This window comes from Hypomesus transpacificus, chromosome 17, assembly GCF_021917145.1.
Source record: "Hypomesus transpacificus isolate Combined female chromosome 17, fHypTra1, whole genome shotgun sequence".
Taxonomy (NCBI): domain Eukaryota; kingdom Metazoa; phylum Chordata; class Actinopteri; order Osmeriformes; family Osmeridae; genus Hypomesus; species Hypomesus transpacificus.
This window is the reverse complement of record NC_061076.1, coordinates 6,299,389-6,312,022: the sequence shown is the minus strand read 5'-3', so window position 1 is coordinate 6,312,022 and position 12,634 is coordinate 6,299,389. Positions and strand designations below refer to the sequence as shown.

Sequence of the window (12,634 nt, the reverse complement as noted above, 5' to 3'; positions counted from 1 at the left end):
TCTCTGTCTCTATCACTCTCTCTCTGTCTCTCTCTCTGTCTCTCTCTCCCTCTCGCCTTCCTTCGTCTATCTTTCTTTTGGTTGGGTTTTCAATCTCAGATCTTTCTTCGAGAGCAGCCACACACTCCCTGGGCGTTCTTCAAACTTCTTCCTCTCCCCCCTCCTTTTATCTCTCTCTCTATTGTCTCCCACTCCTCTCACCCTCACTCCCTCTTTCCCTCTCCCTCTCCTCTCTGCTGCCTCCATTAACTGTTTGTCAATGTCACACATCTTCTTCCCTCATCGTTAACTCTCCAACCCCCCCTTAATCCTCCCTTTTCCCTGTGTCCTGGTGGCTCCGACAGGGAGGAGGAAGGGAGGGTGGAGGCTGGGGAGCGTAGCTCTACAGTAGGTGGCGCAGGCCCGTTAGCATTTTCTGGCTAATGGCCACATCCTCAGCGGAGGCTGCCGCTACACCACGGCACTCTGCAGAGCCAATCAGGCCTCGGTCCCCCAATCAGGGGGCTTTAGAGAGAGAGAGCCCTGCTCCAGCCCCGCAGGAGCTCTGGGCAGGCTGAGGTCATGGGAGGGATAGGGGGCCGCGAGTAGCCATGGACTCCGAAATGGCCCGTAATGACTCTCCCTTTCAGAGTATGACCCCTGACCCCCCCCCCCCACACACACACACACACACACGCGCGCAACCTTTCCCACCAGCACATCTGTCTTAACCACTGCCATTTCCTGTCTGTTGCCATGGCTCGATCCTTTCGTTGAAGGAATGAATCACCGGCCGCAGCAATGTCATTAACCGTCTCTTCTCCATCTGTGTGCGGCTTTTCACTCTGCACTTTATTTTCTGACCTCTCCCGTTTTTTGCCTCCCCAACTGTCCTCCAACCGCCATTTTGTTTCTCCCTGCCTGTCATGGCGTGGCTACAGCAGCTTAAACCTCCTCCTCCCCACTCTCGCACCCACTCAGTTGTTTTCTGACCTTGTTCCTCCCACTGATCATTTGACAACCAGAGAACCAACTGACTCCCTCCCCTTTGTCGTCCTCCCTCTATCCCTCCATCCCTCCACTCGTCTTCTAACTATGCTTCCCTCGATCTGGTTGGAGTTGATTAACGCCACAGACTCTATGTTGCCCGTGTCCACGTCAATGTACCGCGCTATGGACTGTTAGTTGGATTGGCAGATTGGAATAAAGATGGCGCATGTCTCTGCTGTGAAGCTCAGGACCTGTTATGTCAACGTCCGACTCGACGTCCTCCTAAGATAACGAAACCTCAGCGGCTGCACTCTCCTCCCTGGCTCTCTCTCTCGCTCTCTCTCTCCGACCTTAAAGCTTGGCCCTCGTTGTCAAGCATAGCCTTCTCTCCACTGCCATTACTCCTTCACCAGTGCTGACAGGTTAAAAGACTGAAGAGAAGTCCATTGTACTACTCTTTCCCTCGGTCAGTGGCTAAGACAGAAAAGAGATGAAGAAGGGAAGCTTTGTTCAGATATATTGTATGTATGGGTACAGTTGATTTATTTTCCAACTAGGAAAACAGATGAGAATATCTTTCCCATTTAGACAAACAGCACCGTAGCTCCGATTCTAAGCGTCTATGGAGAGAGAGAGGGAAGAGAGAGAGGGGAGAGCGTGGTCGCTATAGAGACGCAGCAGCTCCTCATTACGAATGACCCACCACACACTCACACACACACACACACCCAGTCACATGACACAGTGTCTAAAACATTCTATTCAGTGCAGGCAGCCAAAGATAGGGAACTGTGCGTTAGCTGACTGTACATTGAGAAGTCATTGCATTGTTCAGGCTAAGGAGCTGAGGCAGAGGCAGGTGGTCATGAATATAGATCAGGAGGCTGAGGGCGACTGATGGGCCTTCCGGGAAAAGCTAGGCTAGGATACGCTAGGCTAGGCCGCACAATGCAAGGCAACACTGGGCTAAGGAAGGCTAGGCAATGCTAGGCTAGTCTATGCTAGCTTTTTTTTGTTACATAATACCCGGACGGAGACACAGTAGCCTTTGTCCTGTCACCCGTCGAGTGGTTCTGTAGATGCTACTCGGTACTCGGCTGTAGCTGCCTTCTGACCACCTGTGCCGTCACTCAGTGTCAGCTCCCCTCTGGAGATAATACATGTCAATGGTCACTATCGCCAGCACGACTGCCGGTCTCGGTGAAGGCTATTGTCTGGGGAGAACATGAGGGTTGATCAAAGTGCCAGCATGATGCCCGCCCCTTCCTCTGTCTGTCAGCAGAGTGGGACCCGTGTGTGTCTGTGTGTATTTGTACTGTGGGCTTTGTTTGTATATACAGTATCAGTGTGTGTGTGTGTGTGTGTGGATTGACAGTCCAGGAGGTGTGTGTTTGTGGGTGAAACCAGTATTTTGTTTTTACTCCCATGCCTTGACCCCTTGCTGACCAAAAAGGAAGAGGACATACACTTGGAGCGCCCCCCCCCCCCCCCCCCCCACCTCGCTCTCTCTCTCTCTCACTCCAAATTAACTCACTCTTACTTCTCATTTCACAGGATGTAACTTATTTATTCTCTCTCTCCGCTGCTCTCTCTTTCCCCTCATGACACACGCACATACACTCTCACTCTTTTTGACTCTGTCTCTCCTTCCCTTACCCTCTCTCAAACGCACACATGCACGCACGCACACACACACACACACCCCCAACATTCGGGCGCGCTGATAAACGCAGAAAGACACTCAAGCCCCAATGACTTCTTTCACACACACACATACGCTCACTCTTACTTACAGACAATTAACTGTCCGGCATGGACGAGGAGTTTTCGTGCCGTGCTCCACTGTGCCCCCTGCTGGCTACACGGTGCACCTGCCAGTAACAGGTGTAGGATTCAATTAGAGCAGCAGGTTCCCAGCAGTCAGACGGGCCATGTCTGTGGGAGAGGGGAGAGGGGAGAGACCTGGGCAGGCTGGTAGGCAGGCTGGGCCTCAACTCCGCGTACTCGACAAACATGGCCTCTCTCGGATACACACAGGCAGCCATTTTAGACCCGCGCTTCAAACAGAAGCTCAGAACATGCCCCGTCCAGGGGCTTAGTGTGATCACCTCAGAGGCATTTGGACCACATCACACGATTTGCTAATGACTATTGCAAAGCAATTATGTTTGTTTCCTCTCTTACTCGGATATGATACGAAGATAACCCTTCAAAATGAATGTTCGGAATTGAGCCCAAAGCTGTCACTGTTGATTTTAATTGCATTCCCAGTCAATCAAATGTTGTCATTTCCTTAACAAATGTAAGATATTTGTCATTTCCAGGGACATTCTTTGCCTTTCATCAGTTCATGTTCAAGCTCCATACTGACAAGTAACGGCTGACCTGAGTTTGTGGGAGATAAAAATAATTATTTTTCCTGGCAGTTATTTCGCTGTTAGTATCTCGATAATAAGCACGTTGGCATGTTATGAATAAAAGATAGATTGGGTGGTTTTTAATCCTTGATAAGGTAAGTCTTATTACAGATTTGGCCAACGTGGTCGTTGCCAGCATTGGTGTGCTGCTGATTGTGTCAGAGCAGATCTGCACTGCTACTAAACACGTTCTAATCCCAATCTGTTCTAATCCCTGAATCAGGCTAACCTGCCGGACTAGGATAATACCTAGTGCATAATACCCCACATATACTTAATACCTTATACCTAATTCATATTGTGGGTGCTATAATAGCTGCCTGTAGTAGGGCTCAGCAGTCGTGGCTGCCCCTGGCTGAGATCAGTCTGTTTATACGGACGAGAGGAAGAGAGAGAGAGACAGGACGAAAGGAGGAGATGAGCCCACGGCCGGATGGACCAATGTGTTATAAACAGAGTATAGAGAGAGAGACAAAGGAAGAGAGAGAGACATAGAGAGAGAGAGAGAGACGGGCAGATTGACAGTGGTTTTAGAGAAAGAGGTGAAGAGGATGAGAAAGAGAGAGGGAGAGACAAAGGAAGAGAGAGAAACGGGCAGACTGACAGTGGTTTTAGAGAAAGATGTGAAGAGGATGAGAGAGAGCGAGAGAGAGAGGCAGGGCGGTTGGTAAACAGGAAGGGGGCAGGGAGCTGCGGGTCAGAGCTAATGAAGCCCCTCTGGCTGGGATTGCACACTGTGCAGGGTACGAAGCTGAACTCTCTGTGTGTGTTTGTGTGCGTTTGCGTGTGGGAGAGACAGTGTGAGAAATGTTCAGTGTGTGCATGTACGTGTGTGTGTGTGTGTACGCGCCACTGATGAGCCCCGTTGACACCCAGCCCACCCAACACCCAGCTCATTAGAATAAGCAGCGGCAGGGCCGACACCGGGAGAGACAAACAGGGCTGAGAACAACATGGAGGAGGAAAACCCACTGCACTGCAGCCCTGCTGCTGTCGTAGACCAGCTTGGTCAGAACGTGCGGACCCACACAGGACGGTTCGCAACACTGTCCGTGTTACCTTTCCGGTTATTCTGGAAAAGACCAATGTTTACTGGCTGTGGGTACTCGGGGGGTACCGTGGTTTGAATTCGAAACCAGGCCTTCTGTGATACTGTCGTCCAAGTGAAATCGTCACGAGACTTCCATTGTACGGGCTCACCTGAAGATGGAGTGCACAAGAATTGCAGGGAGGGCTGGAGGTGTGCAGCTGGGTGTCTTTGTTCCCCCCGTGTCCTGTCAGCATAATCACTTAGCGGAGTGCGTTTGCGTGGGAATGCTACTGTGCGTCACTGTCCCGTAATTACGTGGGCCCTGCCGTATCCTTCCCTCCTACCTTGAGGCACAGCAAGCCAGCCTCGTTTATGGGTCACCTACATGCAGGGGGGGGGGCTCTCTCTCTTTCCCTTCCCACACCCTCCTTTTTCTTTCGTACCTGCCCGCTTCTGTAGCATTGGCCCCATTCTCCGTTCGTTTATTTGTATTTTTTTCTCTCTCTCTCACGCTGCAGCCTTGTCAATACAGCAGCCCATTCAATCATTCATCCCTGAGCCAGTTTAGCTGAACCACTTCTAGGACGAGAGATGGTATATGAGATATGGTTGCTCCGGGCGTTCTGCTCTATTCTTGACCTTCTGGGTTGTCTGCGAACCTGGATTTGACTGTCAGCGGACACGCAACAGTTGTAGCTGCCGCGTTGCCCACGGAGCAACCGGGTTGGGAGGGGGAAGCGCCGTGCGAAAGGCCCGCTATTCGGTGTTTGTTTACGCTTGGCCTTGATTTGCCTCGTGTTTTGACGGCAGACTCTGTCCCCGCTGAGGCCCCTCTCAGACAGTACCCACTCATCCCGGAGAGACTCGCGGCGCCGACACGTCTCCACACGCAATCAGCAGCGGGGAAGAGAGAAAAACACATTTCCTCCTCTAAATCCTCCTCTCGTCCCGACAGACCCCCGCGCCCCTCCACCCCCCACCCCGTAGACTCCCCCCCCACCCCGTCTATTTTCTCTTTGCACTCATTCTCTCCGCCCGCCCTCCCGTATTATCCAGCCATTACTGTCCAAAAAAGTGAAGGAATTAAATAAATAACATGACACATTTTAACCAAACATTCTCATTCGGCTGTCTTGTTTGTGGTTGTTTTGTTCGTGTGTGTGTGTGTGTGTGTCCTTCCTCGTTTGTGCCTGTGTCCATCCTCCGTGTGGGTGTGTGTGTGTGTGTAATCTGTGTCTAAATGCCCCTGCAGTGACCAATTAGTGCAGGGAAGCGTTCAGTCATAAAGTGACCAGCAGGTGTCTGACGCGCTCTCTCTACACCGAGCAAGCTGGCGTGGTGCGGACACATGACTAACTCAGTAGGAGAGACAGGAGAGAGAGAGAGGGACTCTCGCCCTCGTTCCGGGGGGTCCCCTGTGATGTCACAGTGGTGATGATGCCGGCAGCTCGGCCCTGTACATCTCCCGGGCCCAGGCTCCGACCACGTGACAGGCATGTGTGGTCCCAGGGCAGGTGCCGTTTGGCTGGCTGGGATGAACTGCGTCAGCTAGCCAATTTACAGTCTTCCCCAGTGGATGAACTCCTCCAGAGCCCGGATGCAGGGAGGCTGTGTCACTGTGTGTGCGTGTGCGCGTGTGTGTGTGTGTGTGCATTTGAGGTCGCGACGGCAAAGGAAGGGAGGGCTGAGCAAGACCTACATTTTCTACCCCAGACTGCCTCGTGTGAGCCGTGCTCGTGACTGAGATCCAAATATCTCCCCCTCTCATGCAATATTCAAAACGTCCTCTGCCTGTTCTGTTTTACCACACAGTAGCTGCGTAAGAGAACAGTGCTTTTGGAAACGTAAGTGCACAATCAGTCAGAAAGTAGGCCAAGAGGAATGAGATAAGATACCACGTCTAAGCAGCGGCGACCGCAGGCACAAATCGAATTTATCATTACCAGCAGCTCTCCACAAAACCACAAATCCTAAGACCACCATTGAACAAATTAGCTTTTATGTGTTTCTGTATTTGAGATCCGATAATGTACTGTATCTCACCTCGCTCCCCTCCCTTTCTCTTTCTCCCACGCTTCCTTCTTTGTGCCTTTCTCCCGTCACATCTCCTCTTCGCATCTCTCGCGTCTATTTCTGCTGCCCCTCCTCTTATACCTCCCTCTCTCTCTCTCTCTCTCTCTCTCTCTCTATCCTCCACATCTCCATGACACCTCCCACATCCTCTCCTGTTCCACCACTCTGGCTCGCTCCTCCTCCCTCCCTTCGCGCTCTCTCTCTCTCTTTCTCTGTCCTTCACCCCTCCTCTCTCACCCTCCCCCCCTCTCCCCTCCCCTCTGCCCCTCCCTCTGTCTTCCTCCAGTCTTTGTGTGCCCGGGCACTCTGCTGAGGGTTCAGGCAGCCAGCTCTCTGCAGGAGGCGGAGCACCAGTCGGGGGCGTGGTGCAAGGACCCCCTGCAGGCAGGCGACCGTCTCTATGTCATGCCCTGGACGCCCTACCGCACGGACATGCTGTACGAGTACGCCTCCTGGGACGACTTCAAACAGACCCGCGCCACCACCACCTACAAGTGAGAGCGCCGCCCCCCCCCCCCCCCCCCCCCCGCTGACCCCTTTCAGATAGTGCCTGGACCGCGCATTGATTTATTGGAATGATGCTGCTGTGGATGGGTGTTGAATGGCAGTTTATGGGTCAGCAGTTGGCTGTCCATGCGGGGAGCCTGGGAGAGGGCGCCCACGGATCCCGCAGTCTCTCACCCCCTCCCATCGGGGATGTCCCTCTTCCCCCCTCCCCGTCCCCGCAGGTTGCCGAACCGCGTCGACGGCACGGGCTTCGTGGTGTACGACGGCGCCGTGTTCTACAACAAGGAGCGCACGCGCAACATCGTCAAGTACGACCTGCGCACGCGCATCAAGAGCGGCGAGGCCATCATCGCCAACGCCAACTACCACGACACGTCGCCCTACCGCTGGGGGGGGAAGTCGGACATCGACCTGGCGGTGGACGAGAACGGCCTGTGGGTCATCTACGCCACCGAATCCAACAACGGCCGACTGGTGGTCAGCCAGGTACGGTGTGACTAAAAAGGGAGGGGGGGGGGGGGATGTGTGTGTGTGATTGCATTTTCCGTGCCGTATCCTCTGCTCCGGTGACCCGGTTCCAACCAGCGCCCCCCCTCCCCCTCAGGTGAACCCCTACACCCTGCGCTTCGAGGGCACCTGGGAGACGAGCTTCGACAAGCGCCTGGCCTCCAACGCCTTCATGGCGTGCGGCGTGCTGTACGCCGTGCGCTCCGTCTACCAGGACGACGACAGCGAGGCGGGCGGCGACCTGGTGCTCTACGCCTACAACACCAACCGCGCCCGCGAGGAGCCCGTCCACATCCCCTTCCCTAACCCCTACCAGTACGTCTCGTCCGTGGACTACAACCCCCGGGACAACCAGCTGTACGTCTGGAACAACTACAACGTGCTGCGCTACCCGCTGGAGTTCGGACCCCCGGACCCCACCACCAGTGAGTCGCGCCGAAAGAAAAGGGCGAGAGGGAAAGGGTTTGTCGAAGCGGTTCGTTAGAGTGACTTTGCAGCTTTTAGCTAGTGGCGGACTACCGTCGAGTCGCTTATCTGAGTTGGGGTTTCGATTGTTACCTCGCGCTGTGTAACTGACGCCCGGGTGAGAGAACAGGGGGATGTGGGAGCGACTGTGAATCGGACTCGGTCCGACGTTATCTGTCAAATGAGGATCCTGAGAGAAAGAGAAAGACAGAGACAGGCAGAATGGTACGGAGTGAGCGTTTTGATCCGTGGGGATTGTGTTGCCGGGGTTGTGATACTGAAGTAGAACTCCACTTAGTTGTTAACGGGTCCCACTTCTGTGATTTATTTGATCAATTATTTACTGGCTCCTTTTTCTCGTCGTGCCTTCTGTCTCTTTTCTCTTCCCGGCGCTCTCTGGAGAGCTCGCAGAAGTAATGTCGAGATATTAAGGCTTTGAGATGTCCCAAAGTGTTTGGCTCATAAGTTATTATCGTGCTCCCTTTTGAACTCGCCATCAGAGAGACTTCTGACGCTAGCCAGCCTTCCTACTCTTCATCTGTTTCCTTCTTCTTCCACATCTCCCCTCCCTGCTGATGCCCTCCACCCCAACCCCCCCCCCCCCCTCCCTCTCTCTCTCTTCCCCTTTCTCCCCCAGGCCCTCTGACCACCACCCAGGTGTCCAGCACCACTCCGGCCAAGCCCTTAACCTCCAGCTCCATCCCTGCCACCACCCGCCCACTGGCGCCCACCTCGCACCCCATCAGCTCCATCAACAAGGGGCCAGACCTGCGGCCAATCACAGCCACCGTTCCGGTGACCCGTCGCCCTCCCAGGCCCCCGCAGGGCCCGGAGCCCCACGCGTGTGAGGCGCGCTTGGCCCGGGGCGTGCAGTGGCCTGCCACCCAGAAGGGAGAGACGGTGGACCGGCCGTGCCCTAAGGGGTCTCTCGGTAAGAGATCACCTGCGCCAAGGGGAACACACGCACGCGTTTGTTTTTTTTCCCCAGCGCGCGAGGAGGACTGCGAGGTAAACGGCTGTTTGTGCGAGTCTGTGTTTGCGTGGGAAGGAGGGTATTTTGCGTGCGCGCGCGTGCGTGTTTTTGTGTGTTTTCTAGGGTGTTCTCTCACTAGTGCTTTCCCGCTCCAGTTTTTCTTTCCACCTCTGTGTTGTCTACTTCAGTCCCTGCGCTGGTTTCGGCAGCAGGCTCACTCCCAGAGGAGCTTACATGAAAGCCTGTCCTCTCCCACAGAAACAGGGATAGCCGGTGGAAGTGGGGAATAATAAAAGGAAAGAGCAAACAACACAGGGGCTACACCTCCCTTCATGCTAGCTTCTATGACTCACTATGACTCAAACATGCAGGCATCAAATAGCTCTCTTTAGTTAAGGGGGGGAGAAAAAAAAGAGACACCTTCCCTTTCCTGCGTTGCTAGCTTCCTGCTTTTGTGCGTTGCGTCTCTTGTCTCTGAAAACGACAGTAATGCTAAATTAGCAGCTGGCTTAATTGCCGTCCTGGCAGGGCTTTCAAACCCAATCGGCGGAATGGGGAGGGGAGGAAAGAGGACGCCACGTCTGCTCTGATCCCCCCGCCGCTGTGAAGTGCGGCTGCCGTTGTTTCTGTCATCTCTCCTCTACTGCTGTCTCTCTCCCTCTCTCCCTCTCTCTCTCTCCTCTCTCTCTCTCTCTCTCTCTCTCTCTCTCTCTCTCTCTCTCTATCTCTCTCTCCCTTTCTCTCTCCCTTTATCTCTTTCCCTCCCTCTCATCTCTCTCCCTCTCTCTGCTGTCGGTCTTTCTCCCACTCTCTCCTCGTCTCTATCTCTCTCTCCCTCTCTCCCTCTCCCTCTCTCTCTCTCCCTCTCTCTCCCTTTCTCTCTCCCTTTCTCTCTTTCCCTCCATCTCATCTCTCTCCCTCTCTCTGCAGTCGGTCTTTCTCCAACCCTCTCCTCGTCTCTCTCTCTCTCTTCCTCTCGTCTCTCTCCCTGCCTCTGCTCTATCTCTCTGTCTCTCTCTTTCCCTTTCTTATTCTCTCTCCCATCTCTCTCTCGCGCCCTCTCTCGCGCTCTCTGTGTTCCCCCTCTCTTCTGTCCCTCTCCTGTTCTCGTTCTCGTTCCTGTGTGGAGCTATTTGTGTTAGTGGCATTGGGAAGACCCTCCCCTGGTTTGATCCCAGCGTGGTGTCCTCTCTGTGAACTCGCCTAACTAAACAGGAAAACTTAGCTGGAAACGAGTGGTGTCGAGAGGTGTCTCCCTCGAGGTGTTATTCAGCGCCGATGAGAGACCATGCCTGATGGTGATGTCTTTGGTGTGTGGGGGCGTGTGTGTGTGCGTGTGTGTGTGCGTGTGTGTGTGTAATGGGGAAGAAGGGGGGCATGCTTTCATTATTTGCATTCCTTTCAAAACCATGTTCTAACAGCCAGCTCATTTGAAAGCCTGCTTCTCTGATTCTCCTCTCCAACACATTCTGTTCTACACTCTATTACTTAACCTTTTCCACTTCTGCCCTATTTTCTCTTCCACGCTCTCTCCTACCCCCGTTCCTTTGTCCCTCCCTCCTCCTCTCATCCTTAAACACTTTTGGAGACTTGCATTTTTAAAACTCATTTCGTTTTCGTTTTTATTTTTTGATCATACTTTTATGCCCTTTCCTCTTCTCAAAATATCTATTTCCTTATAATTGCCAACACCAAGTGCTTATTATCTCTGAATTACTCTCCTTCCCCTCTCCTTCTCTGAATGACTCCCCTTCCCTCCCTCCCTTTCTGTGTCTGCAGGCATCGCCTCCTTCCAGTGCTTGGCAGGGCCAGTCATGTGGAACCCTCGGGGGCCTGACCTCAGTAACTGCACCTCCCCCTGGGTCAACCAGGTGTCCCAGAAGGTGAAACCTCCACCTGTCGCCCTCCCCCCCTCCGGCCCAGCTCTATCACCCTCGCCCTGCCCCCCACCCCCCACCCCTGCTCCCTCCGCCAGGCTGTCCCTCTGTCCATCTCCTGACCACATTAGCATTTCTCCATGGCTCCTCTGTTTAAAAGCTATTTCCATACCACTGAGGTGTTCTTCATTAGAATAACGCCTCATTTCGACTGGACTATTCAAATGCAGCCATTAGAGAACATATATGGCTTGATCCTGGCCCTCCACTCCCTGACCAGCAGCAGGATATGGGAAGGTCAAGAAACGACCCCCAAAAAATAGTCTCACTGTAGTTTTTTTTTCTTCTTTTTTTTTCTTGGTCTTCTTCATTTTTTTCTCTTCCTTTCAAGCAAACATCAAAACCCGTTACATGCACCTATTTGGCGGCGTCCAGTGGTTTACGTGTATTCATGGATGGCTGCGTGTGTGTGTGTGTGTAGATCAAGAGCGGTGAGAACGCAGCGAACATAGCCGGGGAGCTGGTGAACCATACGCGGGGGCGGATCCATGCCGGTGACGTCAGCTCGTCCGTCAGGCTGATGGAACAGCTGCTGGACATACTGGACGCCCAGCTCCAGGCGCTCCGCCCCGGCAACAAGGAGTCAGCGGCCCGCAACTACAATAAGGTACCACACACACACACAGGCCTGCTCACCTGCATACACATGCATGCACGCATGCAGCCAGACCCATACTGTATACAGGCAAGCACACACAGTTACACTCACACAAGGGATCAATACAAATTGAAAATCTTTTGTAACTCATCCGGATGTGAACCCTGCGTTCAGGGACATGGCGACACTCTCAGGGTAACCCACGAGGTCTACCCAAGATCAGGATCTATTTGGGGGATTTGCGTTTGTTTTGCGTCGTGTGTGCTAACGAGTGTCGGTTTTCCCCCTCGCTCAGCTTCAGAAGAGAGAGAGAACCTGCCGGGCCTACGTACAGGTAAGGTTTAACCTTTATCTCCTCTCTCCGACCACTGAACGCCTGCTGTTGTCTCAGGAGAGTCGCTGTTTGGTTTAATGTGAGAAAGATAAACCCACGGCTGTGGCGGATACTGGGATTGAGTGTGCGTGTCTCATGTGTGCGTCTATGTGTGTGTCTTTGTGTGGGTGTGCGCGGGTGTGTGTGTGGAAGATTTGTCTTGCCTGTGGCGTGGTTTTGTCTGGGTGTATGATTTATGTCGCCAGTGGTATCATGTTGAGAGTGTGTAGCATTATTGTAGTTCCTGCTGGAGTGTGCTGTGCGTTGCTGGATAACTCCCGGCAGATACACATTTTAAATGTTGGTGTGTTATTTCCCAGGGCTGCTTGCTCGTTTCTTTGTACTCTCTGTAGCACTCATGGTATATCTCTGAAATGTGGGTCAGAATAGCAGGAGTCAAAGTTATTTCTTTATGACTTGGCAGCATTGCATGCCTTTTCATATTGCCACAGTTCACGTGCTCCTCGGCTATGGCGTTTTCTTCTCCTAATATCTCAGACTTTGTGGAACTGTAATTTGATTGTAGGAAAGGGCCTAGTGGATTTTTCTGTAATATGTCCGGCCCTCAGACTATCTGGAATCAGTCGTCGTGCAATAGCAGTGTTTGACGTCTCTACTGCCCACTGGGAAGATGCAGTGTAAATGAAAGCCTGTATTTAGCTGCATGCATGCTTTCTGACCAGATCTATAGTAATAGGATTCTACCGCACGGCCCTGGTGCCCATGACAGGACCGAGCGCGGTGCTATCTGTAACCAGACCACCATCTGTGCTGTGGCTGGAGCT

The 12,634-nt window shown here is 53.1% G+C and overlaps 1 protein-coding gene across 1 annotated transcript in view; it reads left to right on the top strand.

Annotated features, from left to right (window-relative positions):
* The window catches only part of adgrl1a (adhesion G protein-coupled receptor L1a), a 75,717-nt gene that overhangs the window by 56,971 nt on the left and 6,112 nt on the right, over positions 1-12,634 (top strand). The window contains exons 6-12 of the mRNA XM_047038198.1: positions 6,776-6,983; positions 7,218-7,482; positions 7,601-7,928; positions 8,606-8,899; positions 10,721-10,824; positions 11,300-11,485; positions 11,772-11,810. Of these exons, the coding sequence (XP_046894154.1) occupies positions 6,776-6,983; positions 7,218-7,482; positions 7,601-7,928; positions 8,606-8,899; positions 10,721-10,824; positions 11,300-11,485; positions 11,772-11,810 (1,424 nt within the window). The remainder of the gene's footprint in view (positions 1-6,775; positions 6,984-7,217; positions 7,483-7,600; positions 7,929-8,605; positions 8,900-10,720; positions 10,825-11,299; positions 11,486-11,771; positions 11,811-12,634) is intronic.